This window comes from Aythya ferina (assembly GCF_964211825.1).
Source record: "Aythya ferina genome assembly, chromosome: 16".
Taxonomy (NCBI): Eukaryota; Metazoa; Chordata; class Aves; order Anseriformes; family Anatidae; genus Aythya; species Aythya ferina.
In genome coordinates, this window is record NC_140315.1 from 3371956 (window position 1) to 3386290 (window position 14335).

At 53.2% G+C, this 14335-nt stretch overlaps 1 protein-coding gene across 1 annotated transcript; it reads left to right on the plus strand.

Moving 5' to 3' along the window:
• Positions 1-1416: 1416 nt before the first annotated feature.
• GATA5 (GATA binding protein 5) lies at positions 1417-14115 on the plus strand. The gene is made up of 7 exons (XM_084537911.1): positions 1417-1618; positions 2349-2951; positions 5042-5208; positions 10593-10718; positions 11576-11663; positions 12258-12382; positions 13146-14115. The coding sequence occupies exons 2-7, from the start codon at positions 2432-2434 to the stop codon at positions 13299-13301; spliced, it is 1182 nt and encodes a 393-aa protein (XP_084394037.1). The 5' UTR covers positions 1417-1618; positions 2349-2431; the 3' UTR covers positions 13302-14115.
• Positions 14116-14335: the final 220 nt, after the last annotated feature.

The following is a 14335-nucleotide window of genomic DNA, read 5'->3' on the forward strand; positions in this document are numbered from 1 at the left end:
GGGGCTGGAAGCGGGCGTCGGGAGCGCTCCCGGGGCCGAGCAGGGCCCGATCCTGGCGGCAGAGGCCCGAGAACAGAGCGAGAGCCCGGGGGAGACCAAGCGCGGCTTTTCCCCGTTTCTCCGAGGAGCAAAGAGCCGGCGAGCGGGGAGCACCGCACGTCCCAAGGGCAAAAAAAAAAAAAAAAAAAAAAAAAAAAAAAAGATAAGGCTGAAGTGGTTTCCTTGCTCTGGGGGAGGTGACCGGCACCGCACCGGAGCAGAATTAAATCCGCCAAATTAGCCGGGCCATGCGGACAGCGGGGGTGTAAGTCTTTTTTTTTCCCCTCCTGCTTCCCCTTCCTCTGGTCGCGCCGACGGGGAAAATTAGGGAAAAGTGTTTTTGTTGTTGTTGTTTGTTTGTTTTTCTTCTTCTTCTTTTCTTTCTTTTTTTTTTTTTTCTTTCTTTTTTTCTTTCTTTTTTTTTTTTTTTTTTGTCGTTTCCCGGCCCTCTGCGGGTCCCCGTCGCAAGGCCGGAGCGAGGAGGAGGCCCCGAGCCCCCAGGGACAGGCGGGGGCACGGCCGCAGCGCTGCGAGGGGGCAGCCCGGGGCTGACAGGACCCCAACGGGACGGTGTGGGGCCGGATAAATGTCCTGGGGTCGGGTAACCGCTCATGGGACCGGATAGCTGCTCGTGGGGCTCAGGGCGGCTCTGCACCGCCGGGAGGCTGCGAGCATCGCCCCAGCCTCGGCAGGGCACGGGAGGGGGGGAGGGAAGAGAGAGACCCCCTCCCCTCCCTGGTATTATGGGGTTTTGGTGCCAAGGAGAGAGGGAGAGCTCGCTGGGGGCACAAAACCCCCTCGCCACGTCCTCTGCTACCCGAAACCCCATATCGGAAAGCGTGCCGAGCCTTCCCCAGCCTCCGCCGGCCGCCGGTTCCTCCGGGAAACGGGGATCGGACGAGGCGGGGGGGGGACACACACGGCACCCCCTCCTCGAAGAGCCCCCAAAAAACACCTGGAGCGGGGGGGGGGCAAAGCCGGGAGCCTCCCCCACCGGTTAGGGGGCGGGCGGTCCCCTCCATCCTTCCTGAGAGATCAACCCGGGGGGGGTCCCGGGACGCACCGTGCGGGGGTCGCGCTGCCGGGCTCATCCCGTGTGTCCCCCCCCCAGCGGGAGCGGAGCCTCCTGGCCTTACCCCGTCCCCCCCCCACCCCCCCGGCGGGAGGAGCCCAACCCCTGCCGGGACCGGGGTTACCCCGCCGGCCGTCACGTGGGGCCCGGGCCCCGCCGTAAAGAGCCGCCGCCGCCGCCCCCCGGCCGCCACTTCCCCGCCGGGCGCAGCCGGGGACGCACCCACGGGGGACGGACGGACGGGACGGACAGACAGAGCGAGAGGGAGGGACGGACCGACCGACAGACCGAGTAGGGGGGGGGATAGCACCGGCCCCTTTCTGCTGAGAGGCCGCGGTTGTGTTTTTTCTCCCCTCCCCCGGAAAGTTTTTTTTTATTATTATTATTATTATTCTTTTTATTGTTATTATTATTATTTTATTATTTTCCTGGGATTGCCCTGGATGGTCTGAGCGCAGCTTCATGCCCACCCGGCCATGCCCGGCTCCGCTCCCGGCCCGCTGCAATGTGAGTACCTGTCCCGGAGGAGCTGCCCGGGGAGTGGGGGGGGTTCCGGGGGTGGGATGCTCTTCTTGGGACCCGAGGTCTCCCGGCTCCGTGCGTCGCGGAGGACTTGTTTCGGTCGCTTTCTTTCGCTTTTCAACCAAAAAGCAGCTGGGGGGGGGGGGGTGTGGACCGGGGCTGCAGCACGGCCCGCAGCTCCTCACCCGCCAGGGCCCGGGGCTCGCTCCAGGCCCGGAGCTCGGAAAAAGACGGGAAGGGAAAGATTTCGGTGGAGAAAAAAAAATAAATAAATAAAATAAAAAAAAAGAAAAAGGGGGAAAAAAAAGTTTTTATTTTTTATTTTTTTAAGGACCCTTGGAAATGCCGGGGCCGGGTGGGCCGTGGAGTAGAGGCCGGTTCATGCCGGGGCTCGGCCGCTGCTCTGAGCCTGGAGCCGCGGGTTCCCCCGCGGGATGGAGGGGAGCAGAAGGAAATTTAAGGGGGAAAAATAAAATAAAATAAATAATAGTAAAAAAAACACATCTCCCTCTCCCCAGCTTGAGGCAGGAGAGTGGTGCTTTCACTGCGGGGCTGGAGGCTCCAGGAGTCCCAGCCCCACGGCCGCCAGGCCGGGAATGGGGTCAGAGGCAGGGATGGGGTCGGGGATGGGGTCGGGGATGGGATCGGGGATGTGGATGGGTATGGGACCGGGGCTTTGGCCTCGCTGAGCCGCGGCTCTGGGCTCTCCCTCCAGGTGCTTGTGAGTGAGCCCCTCGGCACCGTCGGGGCGCAGCCGGCCGGGCCCTGAGCAGCAGCCGCCGCCGCCGAGGACGGACCATGTATCAGGGGCTGGCCCTCGCCCCCAGCCATGGCCAGCCGGCTTATTCCCACGACTCCAGCAATTTCCTGCACTCGTCGGCCGGCTCGCCCGTCTACGTGCCCACCACCCGGGTGCCCTCCGTGCTGCAGACGCTGCCCTACCTGCAAGGCTGCGAGCCGCACCAGAGCCACCTCGGCAACCCCCCGGGCTGGGCGCAGAGCAGCGGCGAAGCCCCTTCCTTCAACGCCGGCAGCCCCCACCCGCCGTCGGGTTTTTCCTACCCCCACAGCCCCCCGGGCAGCAGCCCCCCGGGCCGCGACGGCGCCTACCAGGGGCCCCTGCTGCTGGCCGGCGGGGGCCGGGAGCAGTACGGCAACGCCTTGGTGCGCTCCGTCAACGGGTCCTACTCCAGCCCCTACCCCGCCTACGTGACCCCCGACATTCCTCCTTCCTGGACGGCCGGACACTTTGAGAGCAGCGTGCTGCACAGCCTGCAGACGAGGCAGGCGGCTTTGCCCGGCCGCAGGTCCACCTTCGGTAGGTCGTCGTCGCCCTTCACCGTCGCCTCCGGGCGTCCCCTTCCCGGTGAGGAAGGGCTCCGTGCGCCCCCAACCCCGGTCCTTGGAGCATCCCCCAGCTCCGGGGTGAGCTGCCCCGACGGGAAAAAGAGGGAGAGGTTTTAGCTGGATGGAAAGCTGCTCCGGGCATGGGGTGCGCGGCTGGCTGCCCCCAGACGGAGGTGTTTTGTTTGTGTGTGTGTGTGTGCTTGTGTTACAAGGAGGGCAAAGAGCACGTTTCAAAGGAGAGCAATTCCCCCCGAGGACGGAGGAGCAGAGGCCGCTCGACACCCCCTTACCACCCCCCCAGCCCCCCCCGCGATATCTCCTTCCCACAATATCGACTTTGTGCCTGGGCTTCAATACTTACCCTTGTGTTTAAATTAGCGGGGCAGATTTATAGCTCCCTCCCTTTTAAGTAATTTATTGTGGTAAATGAGTTTATATTCGAACAGACTCTCGGTCTCCTAATTCGCCTTCGCCCAAACAGGTCCGCAGCTGCACCGCTCCGCGGCCTTTGGGGAGGCAGGGAAAGGCAGCCAGGCGTTGAACAATAAACCCCACCACAATTCGTTTGCGTCCATACCGGAGAGCTCTTTTAAACCCAGAGCCGAGCAAACAAAGTTTTCGGGTCTTGATGTAAAAGGACCCTCCGTGTGCGCGGTTTACAGCCCCGGGGATATTTCCCCAGCCTCCTCCGGCGGTGCTTCGCAAAGCCCTTTAAAAGCCACTTCAAGATCTCAGCCGCGTTATCATCTTTACTGCGGTGAACCGAATTATCTTATCTTTACCCCAAGAACAAAGTAAAGCGGGGAGACAGCCCCCTCCCCGCCGGGCTGCCTCCCCGGCTCGGCTTTTCCTCCCACGCCGGGGATGCTCGGGAGCGGTTGGTTTCCCAGATTTTCTCTTTGTCTCGGAAAATCCGTTGTGTTGTGCCGGGACGGATCGCCCCGGTCCTGCCGAGGGAGGTGGTGGCGCGGAAAAATCTTCTACGCTTTGAATTTACTAGTTTGGGACCTGGAATAGAGACCGCCGTCCTCTCTGCCGTTTATTTTTGCTCTTGAATAGTGTAAACCGCTCTTAAGTGGCGTAGACTATTTTCTTCTTCATTTAATGAATTATTGCGACCTTTTTCTTTTTTTACTTCTTATACATATATATTTTTTCAATTTATTTTTCATGTTTTTGTTTTGCCTTTTTTTTTTTCTCCCGGTGGATCATTTTTAATACGATCGCAGATGAAAAAGAAAAAAAAAAAAAAAAAAAAAAAAAAGAGCGTATTTGCTTTTTTTTTTTTTTTTGAAAGAAAATAACTTTCGGGACGAAGGAAGTTATTTCAAAGAGAGAAAGAAAAGCGGCAGGAGGAAAGGGCCCGACCCGAGGCTCTCGGTTGCGCCCCGGGCTGCCCGTTCGCAGCGCAGCGGCGCTCGGGCCGGGAGCCCCCGGGCACCGTGCTGGGGCCGGGCGGCTCCGAGATTTCCTCGGAGAGGGGAAGAAAAGTCCGGAGGAGCCTGGCTACAGCGGGTTTGGGGTCGGGGGAGGCTGCCCGGTGCTCCTGGGCGCTGCGCGGAGCCTGGTATGGAGGCGGGGTTGCAGCGCGGATGGAGCCCTGGGCGCCCCGCCACCGGCCGGGGAGCACCGCGCCTCGCTAGAGATAGGAAAAAGCCCCCCTTTTTGTCCTCCCTTCCCGCTTTATCATCCCCGTAGTGTTCATTAAAAATAGTTTTACCTCTCAGGCTGTGCCCTGCTCTGGGATAATGCCGCGGATGGGCTCCCTGCCCCTTTCCATCCCCCGGACAGCTCAGTTCTGCTCAGGAGTTTTGGGGTGGGGATCAGGGAATGTGCTGCCTTTGAGCAAATATTGAGAGCTGAGGGTGTGCAGGGGAATAAAGGATTTCTTCCATGTTCTGCAAGGTGAAGGCAAGTTCCCGGCAGGCAGGGATTGTCCCTTGCAGAGGAGCAGTGGGGCACAGAGGATCGGGGACACCTTCCTGTAAGCTCTCCACGCTGCGGGTGGCACGGTGTGGTGGGCACAGCTCCTGACCCGTGTGCCTTGGGTCTCTCTTCCAGAGTATCTGGAGGAGTTCCCCGGGGACGGCCGGGAGTGCGTGAACTGTGGGGCCATGTCCACGCCGCTCTGGAGGAAGGATGGCACCGGGCACTACCTGTGCAACGCCTGCGGGCTCTACCACAAAATGAACGGCATCAACCGGCCGCTCAAGCCGCAGAAGAGGCTGGTAAGAGGGACACATCCCCTGCTGTACCCGGGGGTGGATGGAGGGCAGGATCCGGGGGGCTGGTGCCCATGCTGTCGGGTTCTCTGTGTTAGGGCCTGTTTGAGCCTTGGTCCTCCCATGGGTTAAATGCTGTCAGTGCCAGCCAGAGGCCTTTGTTACGGGTCAGAGCGTGGAGATGAGTGAAGCTGCGGGAAATGCTGCTCTGGTACGGCCGGTGGCCAGCACAGAGATGGGGAGCAGGGACTGGAGGGGTCCCAGGCTGTGCTGCATCCAAGCAGGGCCGGACATCCCTGCCTGTTATCTGGGGATGTGGGGTGCTCTGTGAACTTCTCCCACCCCTGTTCCAACCATGGGCACTTTGCTTTCTTTCTATGCCAATAATTGTTATGTCCATGCAGCCACGCAGGGTCTAGGCAGGGTAGCTGAGGAGGAGGCAGGGCTGCGAGGGGAGTGGGATGGGGCACAGATACCATGCCTGGAGCCCTGTGCTCCTAAGGGAGGATTTGGGGTTTGGTAGTTCCCAGTTTCTCCGCAGGTTAAAGCAGTAATTCCCCCCACGTCGTGGTATTGGGCTTCCTCTAATTGGGATCCCATCGTGAGAGAGGACAGGCGCCTCCTTTTTTTTTGTACGACCGCTTTGGGATGTTTAAATTTGGTGGTAACAGTTTTGGTTTCAGAGCCTGTCATCAGAAGCAGTCATTACAAACAGGATGTTTGTCTGAGCCGTGCTGGGGAACAGCTGGGAGTTCCTTTTGCTTTCACTCTGGGTGTATTCCTGCAGTTATTTCGTGTGTTGCAAAACAAATTGTTAGCAGTAACCCGACAGTGGCATGTTTCAGTGTTAAAAAAAATCATAAGAAACAAATATGGGATTGAATAAATTATTTGTTCTGATTGTGATCCTGGAAATTTGGCTCTATTTGTAAAATGAAATGATCAGTGGCTCTACAGAAAATCACACTGTTTTGTTCCATGCCGTAGCAATGTCACCAAAACCGATGTGTTTCTGAGAAATATTTTGCATTATCCTACAGGATTTGTGCGTCTCACCAAAACATTCCAGGTCTCTTTTAATGTAATTATGTTAAATCTGCACCCCCAAATCTCTCCTGAGCTGCAGATCTCAGAGTTATGCTGATGATTTCGTTGGCGCAAATATGAGCTGTGTATTGAAAGACTGGTGCAAAAGCTTAAATCAAACTCTGCATTTCGGAGACTGGCATCAAAATGCGGCTCTGCCTGAATTTCCTGGGCTCTTTAGAGCAGCTTTTCCCCAAGGCTCTGGGACAGGGCTTGCTGTTACCTGGTATTTTATTTCAGTGCATGGGAAGGGAGCCGACCCCTTTGCATGCCTGCTGCGACGGTGGCGAGGCTGCGGCCGGAGCAGTGCCGGCACCTCCCCGCAGGGCTGGGTACCTGTCCCATGGCACACGACAGTATTTGGGGTCCCCGAGTCCCCTGCCTGCTCCTCTGTCACTGCTGGCACAGCCCCATAAGTAGCAGCCATGAGGCATTTTTTTAGTAAACATTTCCGCTGTGTTTTTTGGTGGAGAATGCTGGTTCACTGAATTAGGACCGCTGGCTCGTCCCCGTGAAGCAACTATCAAAGCATTTCCAACTATGTTATTATTTTGGCTATCAATACAATGATAAGGCCCACATGAAATGGCTGATATCCTTATCCAGGGGAAACATTTCAGTGAGGTTGAAATACCTGATGGGATTTTGTTTTATAGAAAAGAGAAGGGGCTGCATTTTTGACTTTCCGTCCTGACTTTGAAATGAAACATTTCAAAATCTCGGATTTTTCCAAGGTTTTGAAATGCCGTTTTGCAACAAGTTGTGCTCCATCAGAGGAAGGAGGGCCCACTGCTGATGGATAAGAGGGTGCCAGGCGTTTTCTACAAACCCACCGCCCCAGCATCTACCTGTCCTTGGGATGTTTCCCCAACCCCAAATCATTTCCACTGCCGGGAATGGTTTGGAGCACCATCCCCGCGTAACCCCACCCGCACGGGCAGGGCGGGAGCTCACGGTGCAGGAACAATGAGCCAGGCTGTTTCACAATGCCGTGAAATAGAGGCACAGAGAGGAAAAATGGTGCCTTTCGGCCTTTACGTTATGACCTTTGTTCTGTAGGCAGGCGCTGCGCCGCAGTTGTTCTGACTTCTGTGTTCACAAAGCAAGTCCTGCTGAAAGCCCTGGCAAATGCAACGTGGCACACGCGACCCCGCGGGGATGACGTCCTGTGGCTTGGTAGCACTCAGCCTGCTTGTGCATGGGAGAGGGCCAGCAGCAGCAGTGCTGTTTCCAGTTCATTTTTTCTTTTTTTTTTTTTTTTTTTGTTTGTTTGTGATAAGGGCAGCATCCTCTAGGCAGCAGGGACAGCTGTTTTGCTACAGCCTGCCGCTGGACGCAAAGCACTGTGGCTTTCAGCAGAAAGGATTTACCTTAGAGGAGGATGAGAGCAGCGCTTTATTTTAGCTTCTTTTCTAGCTAAAGTTCCTCAGCACGTTTCACAAGATACCTTAGATCCAGTCCTAAAAGCTGGATCACTTTTACCATCCCAGAGCAGCCCCTGGAGCTGGATGGCTCCACTCTTGTGCATGAAATTCCCCCAATGTTAGGAGCAGAGCTGCAGCTCGTGGTGCAGCAGGGGGGGCAGATGCAGCAGCTGTACTGTGCTCAGCAGCTCCCATCATCCTGAGGTAGAGAATTATTCTGGAAGTTAAATTTTCAGTGTTTGTGTCTTTGTTTTGTTTTGTGGTATTTGGTTTTGTTTGTTTGTTTGTTTTTTCAGGCTGTCCTTTTTTATAGTTTGCAATACATGGATTTGGTGATGCTTTTGGGGAAGGTGGACATGGGACTGATCACAGCCCTGGTGCAATCTGCTGGGATCCCAGAGCCGTGCAGTGTTCATGGTTTGTGCTTTGGCTTTCTTCTGGCCATCATTTCCTGTGGTTCACTTCTCCTCCGAGGTGTCCAGAGCCACAACAGCAAGGCCGTATCTCAGACACTGCTGCTACTTGTGGCTCTGAGCCTTGGAGCTGCCTGCTTCCAGGAGCTGAGCAGGGGAATCTCAGCACATTTTGCTGCAGCCACTTTCCTACCGACATCATCTCCCCTCTGTCCTACTGGCGAGGGGGACAGACAATCTTCAATTAAACCCTCTGGAGGTTCAGAGGCTTCTTTTCCCCTGTGAAACCCCATGGTTTGTTCTCTACTCCTGAAGAGCAGACAAAGCACAATCCCTTATGGCTTTGGGACTCCCCCTCGGAGGGACCTGCCCTGCTGGCCCCAAAGTTTTCAGGCTGCCCAAGCAGCGCCCACATGGGGTTGATGCGATAGGCACCGGCTCCTGATTCCTCGAGCTTATCGGCAGCACTTGGCTGTCAAGCCCGGTCCGTGAGGAGTTTTTGTTTGAGTGTACGGTGCATTTGTATAAATAAACACTGGAGCACAATGTTGAAGTCAACAACTTCCTAGACAAGGTCAGAGTGGTACAAAGGCAGAGGGGTGGAGGCAGGCAGCAATGCGCTTTCTTTTAAGGGAACTGCTGGGAAACCAGCAATAACATATTGTACCTTCGTCCTTCAGTGAGCAAAAGTAGCCTTGACTGTCTCTTTCTTGCCAGACTGGCAAGTTGTGGTGTAGGGTCAGGTTCTCACTGGGTTTTTGGGTTTTAAATCGTGATGTCTGCCCAAGGAGGATGGCCTCTGCTGTGCCGGTCTCTGCAGGGAGGAGGCAGCCCACAAAGCACTGTACAGAAGATGCAGATGGAGGTAGGCACTGATGTCCCAGTGGACAGCACAATGCTGTGTGACATCAGGACAGCACGTCCCTTCCTCCCTGGGGCTGCCCAGAAATTTCGGGGCTTTCCAAAGTGCTTTGCATTGGCCTTCCTCCATCTGCAGGTGCTGACAGATCTCACCAGCCCCTGCTGGGCACCGATACCGCAGGGCTGAGTGCCTCCAAATTCCCCCTCGCGCCTGTGGCACCCCTGGGGCTGAGGTCCCTCCTGGTTGCAGGGATGAATGACCCAGCCGTGGTAGCTGAAAGGCTTTGAGAAAGCTCTGTAATTGGTCCAGGATCTTGCTGTGACACCGTGTCCCATTTTACGGACAAGAATTGCTGTAAAAACCTCCTCTGTGCCAAGCTTGTCCGCTCACAGCTCAGCATATTATTATTTTTGGTTATTTCTTGAAAAGCAAATCATTTTCCAAGCAGTACCACTATTTGTGAATAGTTGCTGAGACCTCTTTGCAACCAGTGAATTGAAGCTTGGGCACGTCACTCGTGACTCTTGAAACTCAAAGCTGATCTCTGACTGCTAACCTTGTAAAAACATTTCATTTTTATCCCAACGTACCCCACTTCATTCATCATATTGATTAGTTATGATATCAAGCGGTAATGGAAAAATAAACAAACAGGGAGTTCGTTATTGCCTGCATCACCTATCATCTGTCTTTGAGAGGAACCAAAGTGATTTTTCTCAGTGCTGAAGAATGTATTCAAATACCTGAGTGTGCAGGGTCTGCGATATTACTTACGTCGCTGGTATCTTTGTGCGTCTTGAAGCCTCTTATTAAAATAGTTCAAATGTGAAGAGTTTAGAGACATTGAAATGAAATGCTATTAAGCTGACAAGGAGGCTTGTGAATTTTCCAGTGGCTTAGAGTACAGTTGTCAGAAATTAGCTTGCAGCTTCTGCCAGAATATTTCCCTTCTTCCTTTGGAAATGCGAACGTTTCGGAGCCAGCAATCACTGCACTCACAAAGTATGTCATTAGTTAATGTTTGCACAGTGTTCCTGCAGCCAGTAAGGGATCAGATTATCTGGGAGACGTGCAGGGAAAAACCCTCCTCATCCCATCACGGGCCAGTTCAGCTTGGTTCTGCTCAGCTCAGCCAATTAATTCTAGTGTCTTAAAGCAGAGATTAATCGGGATGTTGCTAACTTTAGTGGTAGCTTTGAGTGCAGAAGAACAGAAATAAAGTTCAGTTAAAGCAACAGCAGCTTTCTGCAGCAGCCATTGGAGTGTTGAAGGCCTGGCAGGTATTTTCCTTCTCTTTCCCTGAGCGGGTCTCCTGGACAGAAGTGCTCTGTGCTCCGAGTTTTGATCACTTCCAGCACACTTGCTGGGAGTTTGTGAAAAGGATCGGGAGGACATTTGCCAGGTTTATGGAGCTCAATAAATAAAGCTCTTGCAAATTAGAATGTTCACATTTTAATGTAATTTCTTTCTGAATTTGGCTATCTTTCACGTTTCACGTTTTCCAGGAAAGCATTGTAAACGGGGATTTTATTTTTGTAGGAAAGGAAACTTCCCAGTTTGACATTTCCGTGTGTGCACTCACATATCTGTTTGTTTGCCTTTAAGTCTTCATCCAGACGTGCTGGGCTATGTTGCACTAACTGCCACACAACCAACACCACCCTCTGGAGAAGGAACGCCGAAGGGGAGCCCGTCTGCAACGCCTGCGGGTTGTACATGAAGCTTCACGGGGTGAGGAGCGCGTGCATGGCATGAGGGACATGTGGGGTGCTGGGATCCCCCTGGCAGGACTGGGACACTGGGGTTGGAGGGGACAGCCTCTAGAGCAGACCCAAAAGAGCCAAAAACCAGTGCTGTCCCATTGGACAAGCTCATTCTACTGCAGTTACCCAAAATAAGCTTAAGGGGGAAGTGGAACACTTTTGGGAGGTACCTGTAGAAGAGATTTCTGGCATTGTGTGGCTGTTAATCAGCTCGTTTGCCAAGAATTACTAAAAAAAAAAAAAAAAAAAAGAAACCATGCCAGACTCCAGTAGGTGGGGACTGAAGCTCCCCAAACGCAGACAGGCGATAAGGGGTGTTTCTCTGCTAGGCTGGGTACTTAAGCAATGTGTGGAAGATGCTAAAGAGTCTGCCAGGAGGTTGGCTGATAACATTCAGCCATGGAGGATGGGAAATGTTGGTAACATGCCCATGATCCAAGAGGAGGCTTCACCCCTCCATGCAGGCCTCTTCAAGCTTCTGCCATAAGGGTTCAAGTCTCTCTGTCTCATGACTGCTCCCTCCGAGTCCTGTAGGCCCCAGCTGTCGGAGCAATTTAGTAGGGCCCTGTCATAAAGGTCACCAATAAATCAGGAAAAGGAAAATAGGAAATAAAGGAAAAAACAAAATTTGTGGGAAAGCCTTAGCTGTTAGCCTTATACATCTTCCAGCCAAGGCCTGTCGCAGAGAAAAATAGCACTCAGTGAAGGACAAGGACTTTAGGTGCATTGCATGAAGTACAGCATGAAAATAGGAAGGCAACACGTGTGTGGGAAGGAGATGAGTAAAATACAATATTAATGATTCCAAACCTTATGAATGTCAAGGTACCACGACCTCTGGCCATGAAAAAGGAAAGCATCCAGACAAGGAAAAGGAAGCCTAAAAACATTACCAAAGGCAAAACCTCGACAGGTATAGTGCTGCTACCATCTGTCCTGGGGGTTTGGGGCACAGTTCATCTCACCAGTGTTCATTCTGCAAGAAACTGTGACTAAGAGAAAATCATATTGGGATTTTTTTTTTCCCTGATGACTGCTGTAGCTATAGGGCCTTTGTTTAAGCACAGCCCTCAAGTGAGAGAAGGATGTGGGGTGAGAAACCTCATTGGTGTCACGTCCCCACAGGGATCCCGTGTGCTGTGGGCACCCGGTTCCAGCCCTGCAGTACCTGGGTTCCAGCAGGTCTGAGCTTCAGTGGGCAACGAGAAAAAATAGGGCCTGGGAGTGGTGTAGTTAGAAGTTAGGGAGGGGGCTTGTGGCATGTTCAGCATCTGCTCCTCTGGCCTGTGCAAGGACCCGCACGGCCAGGCTGGGAATGGGATCTCCTCCTCCATCAGTATCATGGCAGCCAAATACAAAGCCTTACCCTGGTGGAGATGAGGTGGAGAAGGAGAGCAGCAGAGCTGTGCCATGTGATATGGTGCTAGATATTACAAAATAGATCACCTTAGGGGAAGATTTGTGCCTGTTGTATTTTCTTCATTGTCCTGTGCTCGTTGTCCTGCAGGATCTACAACTTCGGCCACGAACTCCCCTTCTTCCATTACGAACTCAGACAGCACGGTCACTTTAAAGTCCGAGCCCAGCACGACCTCGCAGTATCCCGGACAAGCCATCGTGGCAGTGTCCCAGGTAAGGGGACAGGGCTGTCACCCACTGGGGTGGGTGCTCCACCTGCCTCCGTAATTGCTGAGGACCTTGACGAGGCTGAATGACTTCCTAATTGCACTGAGGGGCTGCCCAGTGATCTGCAACCCTAGGAGTCAGTGGGATCAGCCCTGGGTGGAAACCTCTGTAGTTCCTAAAAAAAAGACTGCCTGGCCATATATTATCTGTGCTTTATAGCCCTGAGTGCTTAGAGGCTGAGGGCAAGCTCACACTTCTGCCACGAAGATTTGCTGTGCAGGGTGGTATTTCAACTTTGTTTGGGAAAAAATGGCTCTAAGTCATCCCGCAGGTGGACATTTTGTGTCCCGTGTTATCCCTGTGTGGGGTTTAAGCCCCCTCAAGCTGGACATGTGTGCAGGGGGAGCTCAGCCCCAGAGCCTGAGCACCAGGCACTGTGCCACGGGAGAGATTTTTTGGCTGAAACGGGTAAATCTGATTTGTGCTGTGCTCTTAAAAAATAGACATGCACTTAGAGATGTCTGAGCTGGACACATTCAGTCAATAAATAACGGGCTGGCCCTGGGATGCCTTCTCCTGGCCTGCTTCTCGCTGGGCTGGGGACAGAGCACTGCTCCTGGCTAGCCTCCGACACATGGGATGAGCCTCAGGAATAACGCACTGTGTCCATGACCTGTCACCATCCTACCACTGTGTTAGGATAAGCAGGAGAACTACCCTTAGCTCATAACAAGCTTTCTAATGGCTTCTTCCTTCCCTCCCGGGGCAGGCGCAGAGCCAGTCGGACGAAGCGTTGGCCGGCGGCCACGGCGAGTTCAAATTCGAGCCCGAGGACTACCCCTTCTCCCCCAGCAGCATGGCCCCGCAGCCGGGGCTGAGTGTGCCGCTGCGGCAGGACTCCTGGTGCGCCCTGGCGCTTGCCTAAACCCCCTTGGGGCCACCAGCCCAGGCACCGTGCGTGTGGCTCGCCCCACTGGGAGGACACCGGCTGCCCCAGCCACCACGGGACAGGTTTCTCTCAGAGGACATGGGTGGAAAAGGACAGCTGGATGAGGCACCCAGAGAGCTCTTCCTTGGCCAAAGTGACCCTGAGCAGCCTCCTCGAGGCCGCCTCCGTGTTCCCCGGGAAAGCCTTCCTCCTTTGAGATGCAACCAGCAAATAAATGCATCCCAGAATCTATGTTTATTCGCAGTGATTTCTCCCTCCTATGACTCCTCTGTGTGCAATTTATTCCACTTTCCAATAAAGACTGTAATAACGTGGCACCAAATAACTTAATTTTATTAAAATGTAAACTGCGTGGCCTCCCTTCTGTTTTATTGGCCACAATGGGGAGAAGAAAAAAAAAAAAAAAGAAAAAAGAAAAAAAAAAAAAAAGCAATGGTTGTTTTGAACATTTACTGTTTTATATTAAAAATGATCATCTCTATAGAGTGTTAGCTTCTGAAGCATTTAGTGTATCAACACCGAGCTGATGAGTCATACATGAAATAAACACGCCGCTCTTCCCGTCCCGGTTCCAAAGAAGGATTTTTTTTATTATTATTTTAGGCAAACCACATGACAAAAATGGTCAAAACCTCCCAGTAATAAAAGAATGCTGAAATGTTGTTTTTCTTTTGTATTTCCTGATTGGTTTCAATATTGCCAACTCCAAACATTACAAAATAGGAATCGGCCTTCCAAAAATTACGAGAAAGGCTCGAAGAACTGAAAAATAAACGCTGTGTTGGATGTACTTTCTGTTTGTAACTGTTTTCAGGCATGTTTTAAATGAAAGATTTCCATTTCAGCTGTGCAGGTCAGAGATTTCTTTTCCACTTTTTTAAGGAAAGCCTAGCAGGAATTAATTTCTTGGAGCTGAGCTGCAGCAGACAACAACCAGTGATGTAAAACCAACTTCCACGCTTCCAAAGGCTGGCACCAGTTTGTGCCTGCAGTGGTGCCGGGCACACAGG